Source organism: Balaenoptera musculus, chromosome 3, assembly GCF_009873245.2.
Source record: "Balaenoptera musculus isolate JJ_BM4_2016_0621 chromosome 3, mBalMus1.pri.v3, whole genome shotgun sequence".
Taxonomy (NCBI): Eukaryota; Metazoa; Chordata; class Mammalia; order Artiodactyla; family Balaenopteridae; genus Balaenoptera; species Balaenoptera musculus.
Window position 1 is genome coordinate 133,747,825 of NC_045787.1, and position 15,496 is coordinate 133,763,320.

The following is a 15,496-nucleotide window of genomic DNA, read 5'->3' on the forward strand; positions in this document are numbered from 1 at the left end:
CTGGCCCTCAGTCTAATCCTCCACTGGCTGTCCCAAGGTCAGGAAGATAAAGGATGTGCTGTATATTGTCCAAAACCCTTGAGGATCTAGATGTTAAGGGTGGTGGGTGACTGCAATGAAAAGTAGTATATTGTCTGTCATGAATAGTGACTTTATAGTGCTAGCCTGCAGGTGCAGAAGCAGAAAGAGAATAATTCCTCAACTCTAAAACAGCCATGCACTATAGGCCTTGATTATTTTACTTTCCCACATAGCTAGATTTCATTCATTCCACAAACATTATAAAAGTGCCTGCCATGTTGGACTGCAAAGGTGGGCATGGGGAAGGTCTGTTCAGGTACTTGGAGCCTTAAGAAGGAAGATCAGCAGCTCAGGCTACCCGATCTGCTTATTTAGAAACAGGGAACATCATCTCAAATAATCCAGGTGACATGGCTGGGAAGACTCTGGCTCTTCCCAAGTAACTCTCCTCTCTCAATGGCCCAGGGGCAGGCAGTTTGCCCCTTGTGGTGTATTGTAGATGGAGTAACAGCCCTGGTGCAGAACCACCTGGAGTGCTTGTTAAATGCATATTCCTGAGCCTGGGTGATACTGGCTCCCCCTGAAATTCTCATTTATGCACAGTAAAGCTCAAGTCCTGGCGCTGCCACTAAGAGCACATGCTTTGTTTAGACTCTCTGAGCCTTTGTTTCCTGATATTCAAAAAAGAAGATAATACCCACCTTGCGGGGTTGCTGTGAGAATGAAAGGTAGCATACACAGGTGCCTTACTCGGGGCCTGGACAGAGTAGTGCTGAATAAATGTCTGTTGAATGAACAAATGAATGATGCATGAATTATTAAGAGAACATTCAACTCGCAGAATTTCTCAGCCTTTAACAGCTGTTCTGGCACACAGGAGACAGCCTTGGCAATTATAAATCAACAAAATCAAACCTTTCCTGAAACACATTCTCTTGGAAAGTTTCAGGGAACTGTCAACAAGAAAAAAAGGTGTTAGAGAAGGTGAAGCACAAGTGCTGGGTAATTTATAGAACCCAATACAGACTTCCTGATTGATCAGATAGTTGGTGGGGCTTTCTATGGGAGTTGAACCGTTCTACCTCTGTAGAAAATTTGGTAAAGAACAGCAGATAGTAAACTCTGGTTCTAAAAGCTAAAAATATTCTTAAGGTAACTTCACCTCATCTTGGGTAACTTAAATTTCTTTTTGTGAAAACAATGAGAACATAATATTTTATCACCACAATGTCTGTCATCACATGGGTGGTATATATGCAACGTGCCCAACTAAGCAATCGCTCAAATGTGTGGTAGTGTCTCAAAATTTCACTGGCCTGGCTACAGAATAGGGCCTGAACAGCCCTTGTGGTTTCGAACAAGTGAATTTTTTTTTTTTTTTTTTTTTTTTTTTTTGTCTGTGCGGCATGCAGGATCCCGACCAGGGATCGAACCCGTGCCCCCTGCATTGGGAGCACAGAGTCTTAACCACTGGACTGCCAGGGAAGTCCCGAAAATTATATTTGAAGCTGTGGTTTCTTGAAACGTTAACTGCTGGGAATAACTGCAAGGGCATTTTGGGGGGGAAATGTGTTATGACAAGTGAAAAATTGCTTAAAGTAAATGAACTTTCAAAATGCTCTACTTTTGAAGGCCCTAGCAACAGGCCACCTCCCAGAGTTGAAGGCAGGAGCTTTCCCTCGCCAGCTCCAAACAAACCTCAGCTACCATGCCCTTCGGAAGAAGAGGTAATATAAAGCATATGTTTGTATTTTATTTCTACCCCAGTAAATGAATCATCAGAAACTCCCACTGAATACTCTCTTGTTCTTTTATCTTCTATTAGTCTTAATTTTTTTAGTGAAAAATATCAAGAGGAGGACTCGAAAAATAATATGTTCTTTTTTCCTTGGTGTTCCTCTTCCAATGGCAAATGTGTGTTTTGCATTAAACAATGAGAAAAATAATCCTGTTTTTCATCTGTTTCTTGGTTTATGACATTGCATAAGTCACTTAACTGCTCGTTAACCTAGTTTTTTTCATTAAATATATTATTATACTACACTGAAGAAATTATTACATCTATATCGTTCCTGATTAGAGGCTTCATTATATATGAAATGCTTATTCACTGCTACCTTTGCAACTAGTGTCATGAAAAAAAGCAGTTCACACAAAATATCTTCTATTTATCCACACCTGAATGATTCTATATTCAAATTAAGAAAATAAATGCTTCAAACTTCATGGAACTGAGGTGGTGATTTAGGGTAATGATTACTTGGAGGCTTTTCTTTTCACTTACATATGTAACTGCAAAATTTATACCATTTTTAAAAATTTACATTTTCAGAATTCATTAAATGAAGACTGGTACGTTTCTTATATTACCCGAATAGAGGCAGAAGCGGCTCTTAGAAAGATAAACCAGGTACTGTGCTAAAGTTTATTTTTTAAGTAGTTATAAATATTAATGGAAGGAAAGAAATGGAACTGACTTTTACTGAGTACCAGTTATAGGCTAGGAATTCTGCTGGGTGCCATTCATGCTGTTATACCAAGGGGGCCAATTAGTGCCAGCTTTCCACCTACCAGTGTCCTACCAGACTCTTAGGACCCTGGGAAAAAAATCTAAATTAAGGTAGTCATTTGGCTGGCAGAATCTTAGGAGATTTTATTAACTAAAATGGTCCACCTTTTCACAGGAATCACACAGCATCAAAAGGAGACTCTCTTTCCCCCAAATTTCCAATGTCTTATCGGTTCCATCTTCCTCTTGATCCACATCAATGTGAAGGGACCCGTATTGAGAGAGACAACAGCAATTTTTTGTCCTTTCCCCTAGAAATTTCTAGCTGTCATTTAATATGAAAGGTCTTAAACCAGATTTCCTGTCTTCCAGTGCTAAACATTAACCTTAAATCTATATATCAGAGACAGGAAAGCAAAGATCCTTCATCTTTCACATCTTTCACATCTCGAGACTGCAACAGTAGTTCTCAAGCTTGGCTGTACATTTAAATCACCTGGGGAGCCTTAAAAAATTCTGATTCTGGTCTCACTTGGAGAGATTCTGATTTAATTAGTCAGGGGTGCTGTGTGGGCTCTGGAAGTCTTCAAAACTTGAAATTCTAAAGTGAAGCCAGGGCTATGAATCGCTGGTCCACACGTATATTTGTTCAACAGAGATGTTCCAACTAGAATTTACTCAATCAACCTGGAATAAAAAGAACAAAGGAAAGCCATTATTGCAGATTGATGGCTATTTAGAACCATCCTGATTCAGTACACAGAGGAGGGAGTAATTTAAATGAGTCCTTCCTAATTCATTTTATTTTAATATTAGATCTTTATAGTATTAATATTATGTAGCTAATTTATGGAATGAAATTTTCAAGTACAGGACAAATCACAATACTATTTTGGTAAATATCAGAAAAAAAAAGGGAGATAAGAATACAGGTGGTCCACACTGGATTTTGTTCAGGTGTTTGATGACAAAACACTGTACCTGGATACCATGAGGTTTTAAAATGGGTAAATTTCTTAGGAATTTGGGTGTTTTCTGACTTTGACTGTGGAAAGAAAGAGTTAGGGAAATAGCTCTCAGCAGTAGGAAGATATATCTTTAGTTAACCAACAAAGTCCTTATTTTGCTGGCCCTTTATCCACTCAACCATCTATCATTTGTTTTATTACTGAAAAAGAGATTCCTTTTCATCAAGAGACTTCAAAGAGGTCTCTTTGAAATTTGGAAATTTCTCTAACATAATCTCTGCTGCCTCTTTCTTGACAACCAAGAAATCCATGCCACATGGGACTGCAGCTGTTTGGGGAGCTAAATGTTCACTGAATTGTCAACTGGTAGGTTCCCAGATCCCTAGAAGCTTGTCTACTGCTCTCACAGGCAACAAGAGTATTGACTTTTGCTGCTCCCATAATAACAAGAATTTATCCTTTTAGGATGGCACTTTCCTGGTTAGAGACAGCTCTAGAAAAACAATAACCAATCCATATGTCCTCATGGTGTTGTACAAAGATAAAGTTTACAACATCCAGATCCGTTATCAGGAGGAAAGCCAAGTTTACTTGCTGGGAACTGGACTCCGAGGGAAAGAGGTAAGGACTTCTAGTTGTAAAATTTCCCCCAATTCTCTATTTATGCCTCTCTGCATACCTACCTACATGGAACCTTGCTGTAGCATTCTTTTGGGGTCCATACTGCCTGGCAACTTTAGAGTTAAGTCACATTAGTGAAGCCCTTCATTTACTGGAAGGAAATAAAATGGTAACAGTATCTACCTCTGCTACTTATATCTTTTATTCCAAATAGTCTAAAATCACATGTGTAACTTAAAAAATATATGTATGTTAGCACTTAAATTTTTAAAAATGCAGTTAGATGGTGCCAAAGGCAAGTCCCTTCTGTGACACAGAGGTGAATTAAGTCACCTCTGTGACATAATTTTAACGTAAGATTACAGTGTATTTATAGGGCTGTGTCTTAAATGGACATCTGGAAAAATGACTTGGGTCATTGCTTACTAAAAATGGAAGTAAGGCCAATGAAGGTGGCCATATTGCCAAAGACATTTTCCTCTATTTTTCCAAGGTTTATGCTAGTCGCTTTTGGGGTAGTTATCACAACTGGTGTGAAGGAAACCTTTCCTGGCTGCTTTTTGCAAAGGAAACTATAGCTAAACTTAATGCCCCAAACATGTACTTTAAGTTCCAATTTCCAGGAGGAGGATCAGCTGAATCAAACATTTCCAGAATGAGAAACAACTTACCCATAACTTCCACTTCACTCCAAATATTTTTAAGTTATGGTAATGTAAACCAGTAGAAAAAAAAACCCACATGATTTTGGTCACATGTTTGAATCACTGGTTCAGCATGGGTAGAGCTGCATAGGTCCTATAGAAGCAGAGATGTCTGCCCTCCAGGACTTCTATTGGTCTAGTGTGGAAACACACAAATACAAACCACTCATTGCAGTTGCCCTGGAGGGAGGCACCTAGCAGAGTAGTCTTGGAGGAAGTGCATAATTCTGTCTGGGGTACCAAGTGACCTCTGACCCATATCTAGATGGATGGATGGGGGTTTCCCAGTCTGACCATCAGGGATAGGGTGATCCAGGTAATGAATGCAAAGACTTGCTACAGAGCAAGTGAGTGTGGAGGTGGCAGTGGGGACACGGCAGAGATCATGAAGGAACTATTATGCATCTTCAGACACCGGCAACGCTGTCTGACCTCCTGATTCCTTATACCTCCTAACATTGTTCGTGATTTAGAGTAAAGTAGGGATACAAAAACCAAAACCAAACCACAGATAGAATGATCCTAAGGTAAGGCTATCATAATTAGACTCTCCCTCTCTCCCTCTCTCTATCTCTATAATATATATAATTCCCTATATGAGGTTAAAAATATATATACCTAAATACATACTTGTCTTTTATCCAAGGTTTGCTGGATATTGGTGAGGAATTATTTTTTCAAAGTTCTATAGCAGAAATCATTAAAATATTTGCCAAATTTTACATGTTTTTTCCCCATGATCCTCATACTTCAAGATGTAGGATATTATGCAGATAAAAAAAACTGAGAGTGAAATTCACACTACCTATTCCAATGTTGATTTATCTCCCTATTTTGAATCTTTCAGGACTTTCTGTCTGTGTCAGATATTATCGACTACTTCAGGAAAATGCCACTTCTGCTCATTGACGGGAAGAACCGAGGTTCCAGATACCAGTGCACATTAACGTACTCTGCAGGTTATCCCTAGCAAGTTAGCCAAGCAAGTGAACCTTCCTCCTGCCTCTGTCCCAGCCTGGGAAGATCAGTCAACCTTGGTGAACCGTCAAACACTCAGGACTGATTTGAACCCCTCAACACGAACACAAGGGCTTTGTCCTTTCGCTTAAGAAAGTGTTTGAAATGAAGACTGTCAAAGATCCCATAATTTATTTATTCTTCTTCAATATTTGCAAAGTGCATGAGTAATAATGTTCACACTTGAAGTCTAGTAGTGCACTGTAATAATTCATTTTAAAAAGATGTGTATTTGAACACCCATTTCCAAGTACAGTAGTTTACATACCTACAGAAACAATGTGGGGTAAGTTTCGAAACACTGAAATGGTAATAGCTTTTGGTAACACGTAAAACTGATTTTTTAAATAGCCAATCCTTTACCATTCAAAGCAATCATCAGTTTTATATGTATAATTTGAAAATTACTAAAATTTAATTTCTCAAGAGCAATAATTTAAGAGGCTTCAAAAGTGTTTCATACTTATTTGGTGTTTTTGCTGGGGGGATTTTTGTATACTTTTTTAATGAAAAAGATAAATGCAGTTGGGATAACTTCCTGGAATTAAAATTAATTTGCCTTTTGCTTCACTTTTTGGTTTCTAAAACAACTTTATTGACTTTATTTCATTCACACTATTATTTTTCTGTTTGAAAGCAAATTTAAGCGACAAATACCAAAAGAAAACATTTTAAATTTAGAGATGAGGCTTTGGTGTCATATACGCCCGGATTTAATTTCATCACAACCGACACCCACACCCTACCTCCTCCACCCCTACCCAACTCCAAAGCGTCATCAAGTGATGTAGATTTTTACCAAAGTCTTCCTGGGAAGATGAAAAAGCAATGTACATATACATGGAAAAATTTGATCAGGCTTTCCAATTAGATACCTTTTTTCTATTTTTATCCCCCTGACAGCTGTCATAAAGCCCACTCTTCACCCTTCCCCAAAAGGCTTTATAAATTCTTCAAAGCAATTCACTTCTTTCCTTCAACCTACATATCTCATTTAACAAAAAGTAGTAGGCATTTCACAAAATGAAAACCTCGCATTTAGTTAAGTTTTCCCCTTTGAGGCCTTGGTTGTTATTCCACAACTTTTTAAAAAACTTATTTACTTATTTATTTATTTATTTTTGGCTGCATTGGGTCTTTGTTGCTGCGTGCCGGCTTTCTCTAGTTGCGGTGAGCGGGGACTTCTCTTCGTTGCGGTGCGCGGGCTTCTCATTGCGGTGGCTTCTCTTGTTGTGAGGCACGGGCTCTAGGCACGCGGGCTTCAGTAGTTGTGTCACGCAGGCTTCAGTAGTTGTGGCTTGCAGGCTCTAGAGCACAGGCTCAGTAGTTGTGGAGCAATGCGCTTAGTTGCTCCGCGGCATGTGGGATCTTCCCAGACCAGGGCTTGAACCCGTGTTCTCTGCATTGGCAGGTGGATTCTTAACCACTGTGCCACCGGGGAAGTCCCCACAATTTTATTAACAAAAATTTTTGGCTTCTCTGTTTAAGCTACGAGTTTTCTGCGTCACAAAGAATATCTTGCATCTTCACTTTCATGAGCTAATAGAAAGACCACTGGCACGATTTGCTAAGATAATGAGCACGTGGAGACTTTTAATCGATGATAAAAAGGATGCTTCACAAAACTTCATCCTTAGAAACTGGAAATTCTCAAATTAGGGTCCAGACCTCAGGAATTCTAAAGCTGAAAATCTTGCATTCATTTAGCTGTTTATTCATAGGATATTCAACAAGTGTTTACGTCATGCCTTTTCTGTGCACTGAGCTAGGTGCTGGGTAATGGATAGAAAACACTACAAGTTCTGCTGACCTTGTGTCTTGCTTCATGGTATTCTATACTTTATGTTCAAAAATATCTAAAATGAAGGACATGGTAGATTTCAAAGCAACTATATAGTAGTGAATTATGTTGACAAGGTAAACGCTTATTATTTTAAGTTTTTGTTGGTGGAAAGGGACAGAAATTAGGAAGTTTTAGAATAAAGGTATCCTAAAACTAAAACCTATTCCACTTCAATGACTGAAATGAGTGGTATCTGATGTTTTTATGACTAGCATTCTTTCTCCCCTTCTTCAGGCCATGGCAACTCTGTTCTTTTGGTGGGGTCTCTCCTTTGCTACAGACCTGGCATATGATACCAGCCTCACCAAACACAGTTGCTCAGGACCCATCTTAATCAAAGCTGGGCCAATCAGGATCTTTCTCTGGAATGTTAAACACTGAGACAGAGAAGATCTCTTTTCTCTGGGATCCCCAGAAGATAATGCTGTACACCTGGAGTTGTCTACCATACCTCTACCCCCTTCTACCTGGCATATGGAGGAAATCAGCTTTTAACAGGAGAGGATGAGGCCAATGTACAGAAACAGAACCAGGATAGAGACATCTGATGAATTAGTGGAGGCCCTGAAATCTATCCCAACCATGGACTTCCAAGTCACATGACCCAATAAATGCTTCAGCTAGCTTGAGTTGCTTTTGGCACTTGCTACCAGGAGAGATCTGATTAATATAAACTCATACCATACATTTATAATTTAGTAACTCTCTTTCAACCTAAGCCAAATTCAAGCATAGGGTAAAGGATAAGCAGTGCCTCATAGCCAATTTCCTATGTCATACTCTTGCCATTAATGAAATAAATTAGCCATTCCTTGAAACATTAAAACAAGAAAATAACAGCCTTCAAGAGCATGAAATGATTCTTTACAACTCAACATATTTTTATTTTGTTTTTTATTATATTAAATATATTAGTAAACTCAATTCTCCTAGGTATGTGTTAATTCAACAATAAAAAGTTATAAATTCACAACAAATAAATAAAAAATCAGATTAAAAAGCTGTCAGAAGCAAGAGATACATCTGACATTTTAGACTCTTCAAAGAGGGGGTTGTTTCTTTCTGTTTCCTTTAAATCATCCGTCTTCACGGGATGACTAAAACATAGGGTCAGGTCACAAAGCAGTAACTGGGAGAGCTCTGTGTAAAACAAAATAATAGAAGACATTATATTGTAGCACATATGTCATAGGCAACTATTATTACTTTAAGGAGCTATTTCCTAATTCTTAATTTAGCTTTCTTTTAAGTGATTATTGCTCAAACCACAATTCAGATGTGCCCAATTTTGACTTAGAGTCAAATTTATATACTATAAAATAAGCATGATATAGAAACTTACTAGAAGGGCTCTTTAGCTCAAATTGTCAGTTATCTTACTAAATTGCAATTTGATTTATGCAAATTTATGTATTTTTAAAATTACTATTTTTATCTGTTATACATGCACATAGTATAAAGAACCAAATAAGGCATGTTTCAAAAAATAGCAGTTCCTATTCTCCCAGAGGCAACCACTTTTAACTTTTTTGGAGCCCATTCTGTTTTTGTTGCTTTTGTGGTTCTCTTCTGTGTTTTTTTGTTTGTTTGTTTGTTTTGGGAGGGGTGGTATTTAACCTCCATATCTCTAAATGGCATGCATATTTTTTTTTTCAACTTTAGGTATTACCTATTTGCTTCTGATCACAGAAGATTAAGATATAGCTCTTTTCACTTATACCCATTCCCCCACTGTACTTGAGGACAATTTTTCTTAGCTCAATATTTAATGTTTAAATTTTTCTTGATTATATAATCTTTACAGCTGAGTCTTACGTGATGTTTCCCTTCCTGCAAGCTGCCACCCAACCACAGTTAATAATTGTTTCCTATTTTCATTGCTTAATTATCATGGATATATCCCAAATTTCTGCAGTTGGGTAAATCTCCTCTCAGTATAGTCAAGTGCCTTGACTATTCTATTGTTGAAAGCCTCTCCTCTCCTAGTGCCGTCTGATCAGCTCTAGTCTGGACTGACAGCTCTCTAGGACTGCTGTACAGCTCACATCTTGGGAACACCCTTCACCATTATCCTAGGGTCTCCTTTCACCCCCTCCCTTATGTGGAATATCTTTTTTCCAGAATCTCAGGTCTCTCTTTTTTTGGTCTACTCCTTTGTTTGGTGGAATGCAACCTAGGTAACTTCCTGAGGTGGGGAAATTTATGTCTGAAAATTTCTCTCTCTACACCAATGCTTAATAGATTGACTGGCTATAGAAATCTAGGTTGGACATCATGTTTCTTCAGATTTCCAAAGGCACTGCTGCATTTTCTTTTAGCTTCCAGTGTTTCTATGGAGAAATTTCATACAATTCTAATTCTTAATCATTGTTTCTCTTTAGAAGATGTAAGAATCTTTCTTTCTTCCAGTGTTCTGAAATTTCGTAGTATTGTTTTTTAGTACGGGTCTATTTTCAATATACTGTGATGGTGTCTTTCATTGTAAAAAATCATATCCTTCAGCTCTGGAAAATTTTCTCAGATTATTTCCTTAATGACATCCTCCCCATCCATTGTCTATGTTCTTTCTTTCTAGCACTCTTATTTATTGGATGTTGGACTTCCTTGTCTGTGTTTTTGCTCTACACTCGAATTTTCTTCATTTTATCTTTAAACCCTTCTCCAGAGTTTATTTCTATGTCACACTTTTAACTTTGTTCTCTAAATATTTTTTATAGTATCGTGTTCCTTTTTCATGAACATAGCATCTTCTCTTACTTCTCTGTGGATATTAATGATAGTTTCTTGGTGTTTAATCTGTTTCTTCCCCGCTGATTGAATCTATTTATTGGTTTTGTCTCTGCTTTTCACATTAGATGCTTTCCTCAAATATCTGTTTTCCATACTTGTCTGCTCGTATTTAAGACTATGGTACTAAAAAGACAATTGGAAGTCCTTTGCCCATGGTGGTCTATATTGTGGGGTGATCTGGTTGGGTATTTTGTTGGAGGAACCTCTGCTATCAGTATCTAGGTCTTTTCTCTTAGGCTGGTCAGGTTCCTGAAAGAAAAATCTGCTTGAGGGTATAAATCTGGCTGCCAATGTCTTGTAGCCAAGTGGGTTTCCCCACTGCGGGTCTTGTAACTCAATATGTAAACTTTGTCTTAAGACCCTTGTTTTTAGTACTACTCTTTCCCTCAACTTGTAGGACTTTAAATTTAAATCTCAGGTCTACCAGTGACTAGTTGTGTAACTCTGGGAAAGTTAGTTAACCTCTCTATATCTGTTTCTGTATCTGTAAATGCCAATGGTATTATTTCCTACCTCATAAGGTTGTTATGACGATTGAGTCCATTTATGTAGAGCTCTTGGAAGAGTATCTGGATTATGGTAAATGCTATAAGTGTTAGCTATTGCTTTATTACTTTTGGGAGAAAGTGGGGGTAACAGTGTTCGTTTAATCTTCCCTGTTTACCAGAAGTCTACCTTCCTAGTCTAGCTCTACAAGTCTTGTATCTTCACTGCCTGCCCTACCCCACCACTTTTCAGAAACACATTGATCATATTTATTTTATTTTACTTCATGAAAGAATAATCCCCAAACCAGAACAGTTAGATAATAAAGTTTGAGAAGAATCTAAAGCTTCTCTAATTGTTTTACATGAGTGCAAGCATCTGGAACCAATTATTCATTTAATCAATGTTTTTCAAGAGCCTATTATATAAAGGCACTGTGTTAAGTGCTAGGAATACCCTTAAGGAGCTTACAGATGAGCAGGGATAGGAAAAGTAAGTAGACATGCAATTACAATACAGTGTGATAGGTAATATGAAAAGGTAGAAGAGATGATATACTGGCTTAAAAAATAGTTTTCCACTGTAAGTAACCTTGACTAATAAGTAGCAGTTAACCTGGTGGGGTGGAGGTAGGGGTGCAACAGTAGGCATTGCAGGAGGAGATGCATGTGTTAAGGCACAGGCACAAAAAAGAGCAAATGTGTAGATATGCAGATAGTTCAATGTGACTGGAACACAGAACGTGCAGGGAATAAAGAATGAGGTAACAGACTGGAGAGGTAGGCAGGGCCTGATCTCAAGGTCTTACAGTCCATTCTAGGAGGTCTGGACTTTATCCTGAGGACAATGGTGAGCCAACGAGCATTTTCAGCAGATTTACATTTTAGAAACATAATCCTTGCCGTAGTGTTTAGATTGATTTTGAGAGATGATGAATTAAGCAGAGCTAACCTGATTCCTTTATATCAGACTCCTCAGAGCCTCTCTTAATATGTACTGTGAATTTGTGAGAGAATTATATAGCATAAAGCCCTTCCCAAACTTATCTGATCATCAGCTGATGGACTCCGTTTTTATTGCACACCATCTACTAACATCTTCTGAGACAGCAGTGTTCTCAGATCAAAGTCTGGGAAATGCTTGGGAGAACACATAGGAAAAGCATAACAGGCACCCACTATTTGGTGCCTAAGTAACAGCCACTCCCCTCTTCTTCCTGGGGGCACAACTTGATTGCACTTGAGGTGATTCTTTCCCCAGCACCAGCAGTAAGTCCTGACTGGTCCAAATTGGTCTGTTCCCCTTGGTGGTGGCTGCTGTAGGATACACATGTGGCACAAATCTGGCCAATGAAAGGGAAGGGGAAATGTGCTGGAGGGATCTGGAGAAAGGCTTATATAAGAGACAAAGGCAGAGACAGTGTCTGTATATGGTCATGTCTGCAGGTAATGACCATGGGAAGTGACAAACAGAGTGAACATAACAGAGCAGAAATATGGAAAGAACCTAGTACCTGATGAAGTCTTTAAAACTCTGAGTTAGCTTTAGGGCTGCCCAACCTTGGATCTTCTTATTATCTTCCATATTGTATAAGCCATGTTAAATTGGTATTTTGTTACTTGTAGGAAGGTCTCATAACTGACACAGAGACTGCCTTCAAATATCAAAGGTTTTCATAAGAATAACCACTACATATTCAGTGGTTTTCATGGTTAGAAATAGGACCAATGGATGAAAGAAATAGGGAAAAAGATTTCAGCTAGTCCATGAAGAGGAATTGTCTAAGATGGAATAGATTGACTGGTGATATAGAGAGTTTCCCAACATAGGAAATGTTTGGTCAAGAATAGGTGAAATATTCAATCACGGAAATTTTACATGCCTGGGATAAAATTACAGAATATGTCTCTAAGGTGAGTGACTAAACATCATAACCTATAAGATCTAATCCTACTAGAACCATTAATTCACACAATCAAGCAAACTTACAAGTTTTGACTTGGAGGGAACTTTAGGGGCTTAGTAATGATTAATGGATTCAGGGATGAAAATTCAAGTCTGCTAACCTCCAGGTCAATGCTCAAACATAATGCATCTTCAGAGGTCTAGTTCATCTTACAGTGTAAGCATTTCTTAAGAAATAGAAAAATCCTAATTAGTAGGCAAAATTCAGTTACACCCCAGCAGAAGCACAAATTGACTCTACTGTTTATTTTATATCAATGACATGCAAACATTTTAATTCAGTGATTCCATACTTACCTTTCATTTTCTTCAACTCCAAAGAAATTGTGTTAATATTTTTAATTATGGCTTCCACATTTGGCTTATGGTCGGTAACATTATTGTCAAACATCTGATTTTAAAAGAGAAACAAAAACAATGTATAAATCAGGAGTATTTATGTATACTTTAAAAATACTTAAATTTTCAGCATTTCTAAAAAGAAAAATCTGTTATTTCAGAACTAAAATATTTGTGAAATTATAGTCTCTTTAGAGAGACTACAATGGCTAGAATTCTAACATACGAAGGAATCAACTTAATATTTTTCCAACTGAAAACACCTGTAACTGGAATTCTTAGGATGAGGTGTCTTCTTTAATCAAACCAGATCCACAAGATGGGGCCCTTATAATGGAAATGCAGATGTCCCCGTTTCAGAAAGCCTCAGCATTTATAAACTACCTTACAATTTAGCAATCTCATATAAGATCTTCTCTAATTTTGTTTATGTAAGTCAGCACCTTTTTCTAACTTATGCTTGAATGACAGGGTCCATACATGGTTTCTTTAAGTACATAGTAAAGCTTAAAATAAGATTTGATTATAATTCCTTGACTACAAAGATGGCAACATGGCCACTTCTATTTTAGCTTTGGGATTTAGGGCAACACACATTTTAATTTAGCTGAAATGTGTAAATCAACGTGTTACTATGTTATATATAAAGTACATATATTTAGCCAATTGTGTCAGATATAAATATATAGAGATGTTTCTAGGTGATAAACTAACCTTAGCCATTCAAATATCTCAAAATAACTTGAATAAACCACAATTAGTGCACACAGCTCCAGAAGGTGGGCAGTTACATGTGAGGCTGCTTGCCCAAAAATTGAAAACAAACTAACCTTGAAATCAATTCCTTGCCTCTGCCTTTTCCTGAGTCGGGGGAATTTATCCTATTTCACTCACTTCAGAGCCACTGTAAAGGAAATAAATTTTTTTCATCTCCAGACAATGAAGAAACTACACTTCGCATCCACCTACAAGCCCCTAGGCACTGAAAATGGAATGGCAGCTATCTTACTTGGGTATGGCAAAGCCAAAGATCCAGGTTTGAAGAGAAAGGAAAGATGATAAAAAAAATAAAGGAGGTAGGGTGGGGATGGTGCAATTAAAGAATCTTAAAGATATGAAGGTAAAAATAAAATACAAGTAAAAACCAAGAGGTAAGTAGAAACTAAATGGATGGAGAAATGCCCAAGAAAGTTGACCTTCTCCACTCTGGGGTCTGGTTATCCAGGGCCCTCTGGTGCCCGTAGGTGGGGTGGGGTCAGAGGCCAGAGTGGCAAGGGGACCCCAGTGGACCAGAGCGAGGCCAGAGCTGGTCAAGCCTTCCCCAGGGAGCTCGGTCAGGACATCACTCAGAGAAAGGAGAGGCTGGTCAAACAGTGCTTCCCCAGGAGGTGGGAAGTGGAGACCAGGCTCGGGGGCCAAGGGAATAGGGGGTCGGAGGCCACGATACCACAGACTGAAGGCAGGAATGCAGCTTAGGCACTAACCCGGGGCCAGAGGCCAGGAGGCCAGACCCTCCCCCTGAGGAGCGATTATTATCCCTGAAGTTTTCCTTCTAAAGGCCAAGTCCTCCTCCTCGGCGTGACACGCGTGAGGAGCCCCAGGCCTTAGGGGGCCACAGTCTGGGGCCTGAAGATGGAGCCAGAGGCAACCTCGAAGTTTCCGCAGTCCTCAGGCTCCCAAACCTGATCAGGACAACGCGAAACGTGCTCGGCAGCCTTGACCACCGGCCCTGCCTGGAGCCGCCCAGACAACCGCTCCTTCTCGACCCAACAGATGACAATGCCTTTGAGGAAACCGGACTCTTAGCCACGGGCTAAGAGACCTGGCGACCCGCCCCGCTTGGCGGTTGAAGATGGAACCTGAGGCAGCCTGGACATGTCAACGGTCTTCACCTCCAGCCCACACACCAAAACTGGATTAAGATTATTTAAAATTGGGTAACCCTGGGCAGCCCACAACCCTGAGCCCGTCGGTACCCACCGCGCCAGCCGTCACCGAAGTTCTGGCTGCTAAGTGGGGAGACCCGGCAGTGGTAGTGAGACCGGGCTTCCTGATTGGCCAGTTTCTCCGCCTGGTGCATCCTGGGAGTTGTAGTCCCTGGCTAGGCCCCTGCAGAGAAGGCTCTGGATGCCAAGCAGGATGTGACTAGCACTACTGCGTGGGCAGAGAGGGAGGGTTGAAAGGCATTTTGCCGCCTATGTGCCAGGCACTGGGCTAGGTGCTTTGCAGCCCT

The 15,496-nt window shown here is 39.3% G+C and overlaps 2 protein-coding genes across 2 annotated transcripts in view; one reads left to right on the forward strand and one right to left on the reverse strand.

Annotated features, from left to right (window-relative positions):
• Positions 1-6,375, forward strand: part of LCP2 (lymphocyte cytosolic protein 2) — a 62,613-nt gene extending 56,238 nt beyond the window's left edge. Inside the window, exons 18-21 of the mRNA XM_036847301.1 lie at positions 1,654-1,748; positions 2,354-2,431; positions 3,964-4,119; positions 5,671-6,375. Coding sequence (XP_036703196.1) covers positions 1,654-1,748; positions 2,354-2,431; positions 3,964-4,119; positions 5,671-5,793 — 452 coding nt within the window. The 3' untranslated portion in view covers positions 5,794-6,375. The remainder of the gene's footprint in view (positions 1-1,653; positions 1,749-2,353; positions 2,432-3,963; positions 4,120-5,670) is intronic.
• A 2,212-nt stretch (positions 6,376-8,587) lies between these two features.
• Positions 8,588-15,292, reverse strand: C3H5orf58 (chromosome 3 C5orf58 homolog). The gene is made up of 4 exons (XM_036848357.1): positions 15,244-15,292; positions 14,094-14,167; positions 13,222-13,315; positions 8,588-8,823 (listed from the first exon to the last, which is right to left on the reverse strand). The coding sequence occupies exons 3-4, from the start codon at positions 13,313-13,315 to the stop codon at positions 8,672-8,674; spliced, it is 246 nt and encodes an 81-aa protein (XP_036704252.1). The 5' UTR covers positions 14,094-14,167; positions 15,244-15,292; the 3' UTR covers positions 8,588-8,671.
• Between the last annotated feature and the right edge of the window lie 204 nt (positions 15,293-15,496).

Coding starts and splice junctions, on each gene's coding strand:
- C3H5orf58 (XM_036848357.1), bottom strand. CDS start 13,315: ATGTTTGACAATAATGTTACCGACCATAAGCCAAATGTGGAAGCCATA. Junction 8,824..13,221: donor GGAGTTGAAGAAAATGAAAG/GTAAGTATGGAA, acceptor TGTTTTACACAG/AGCTCTCCCAGTTACTGCTT.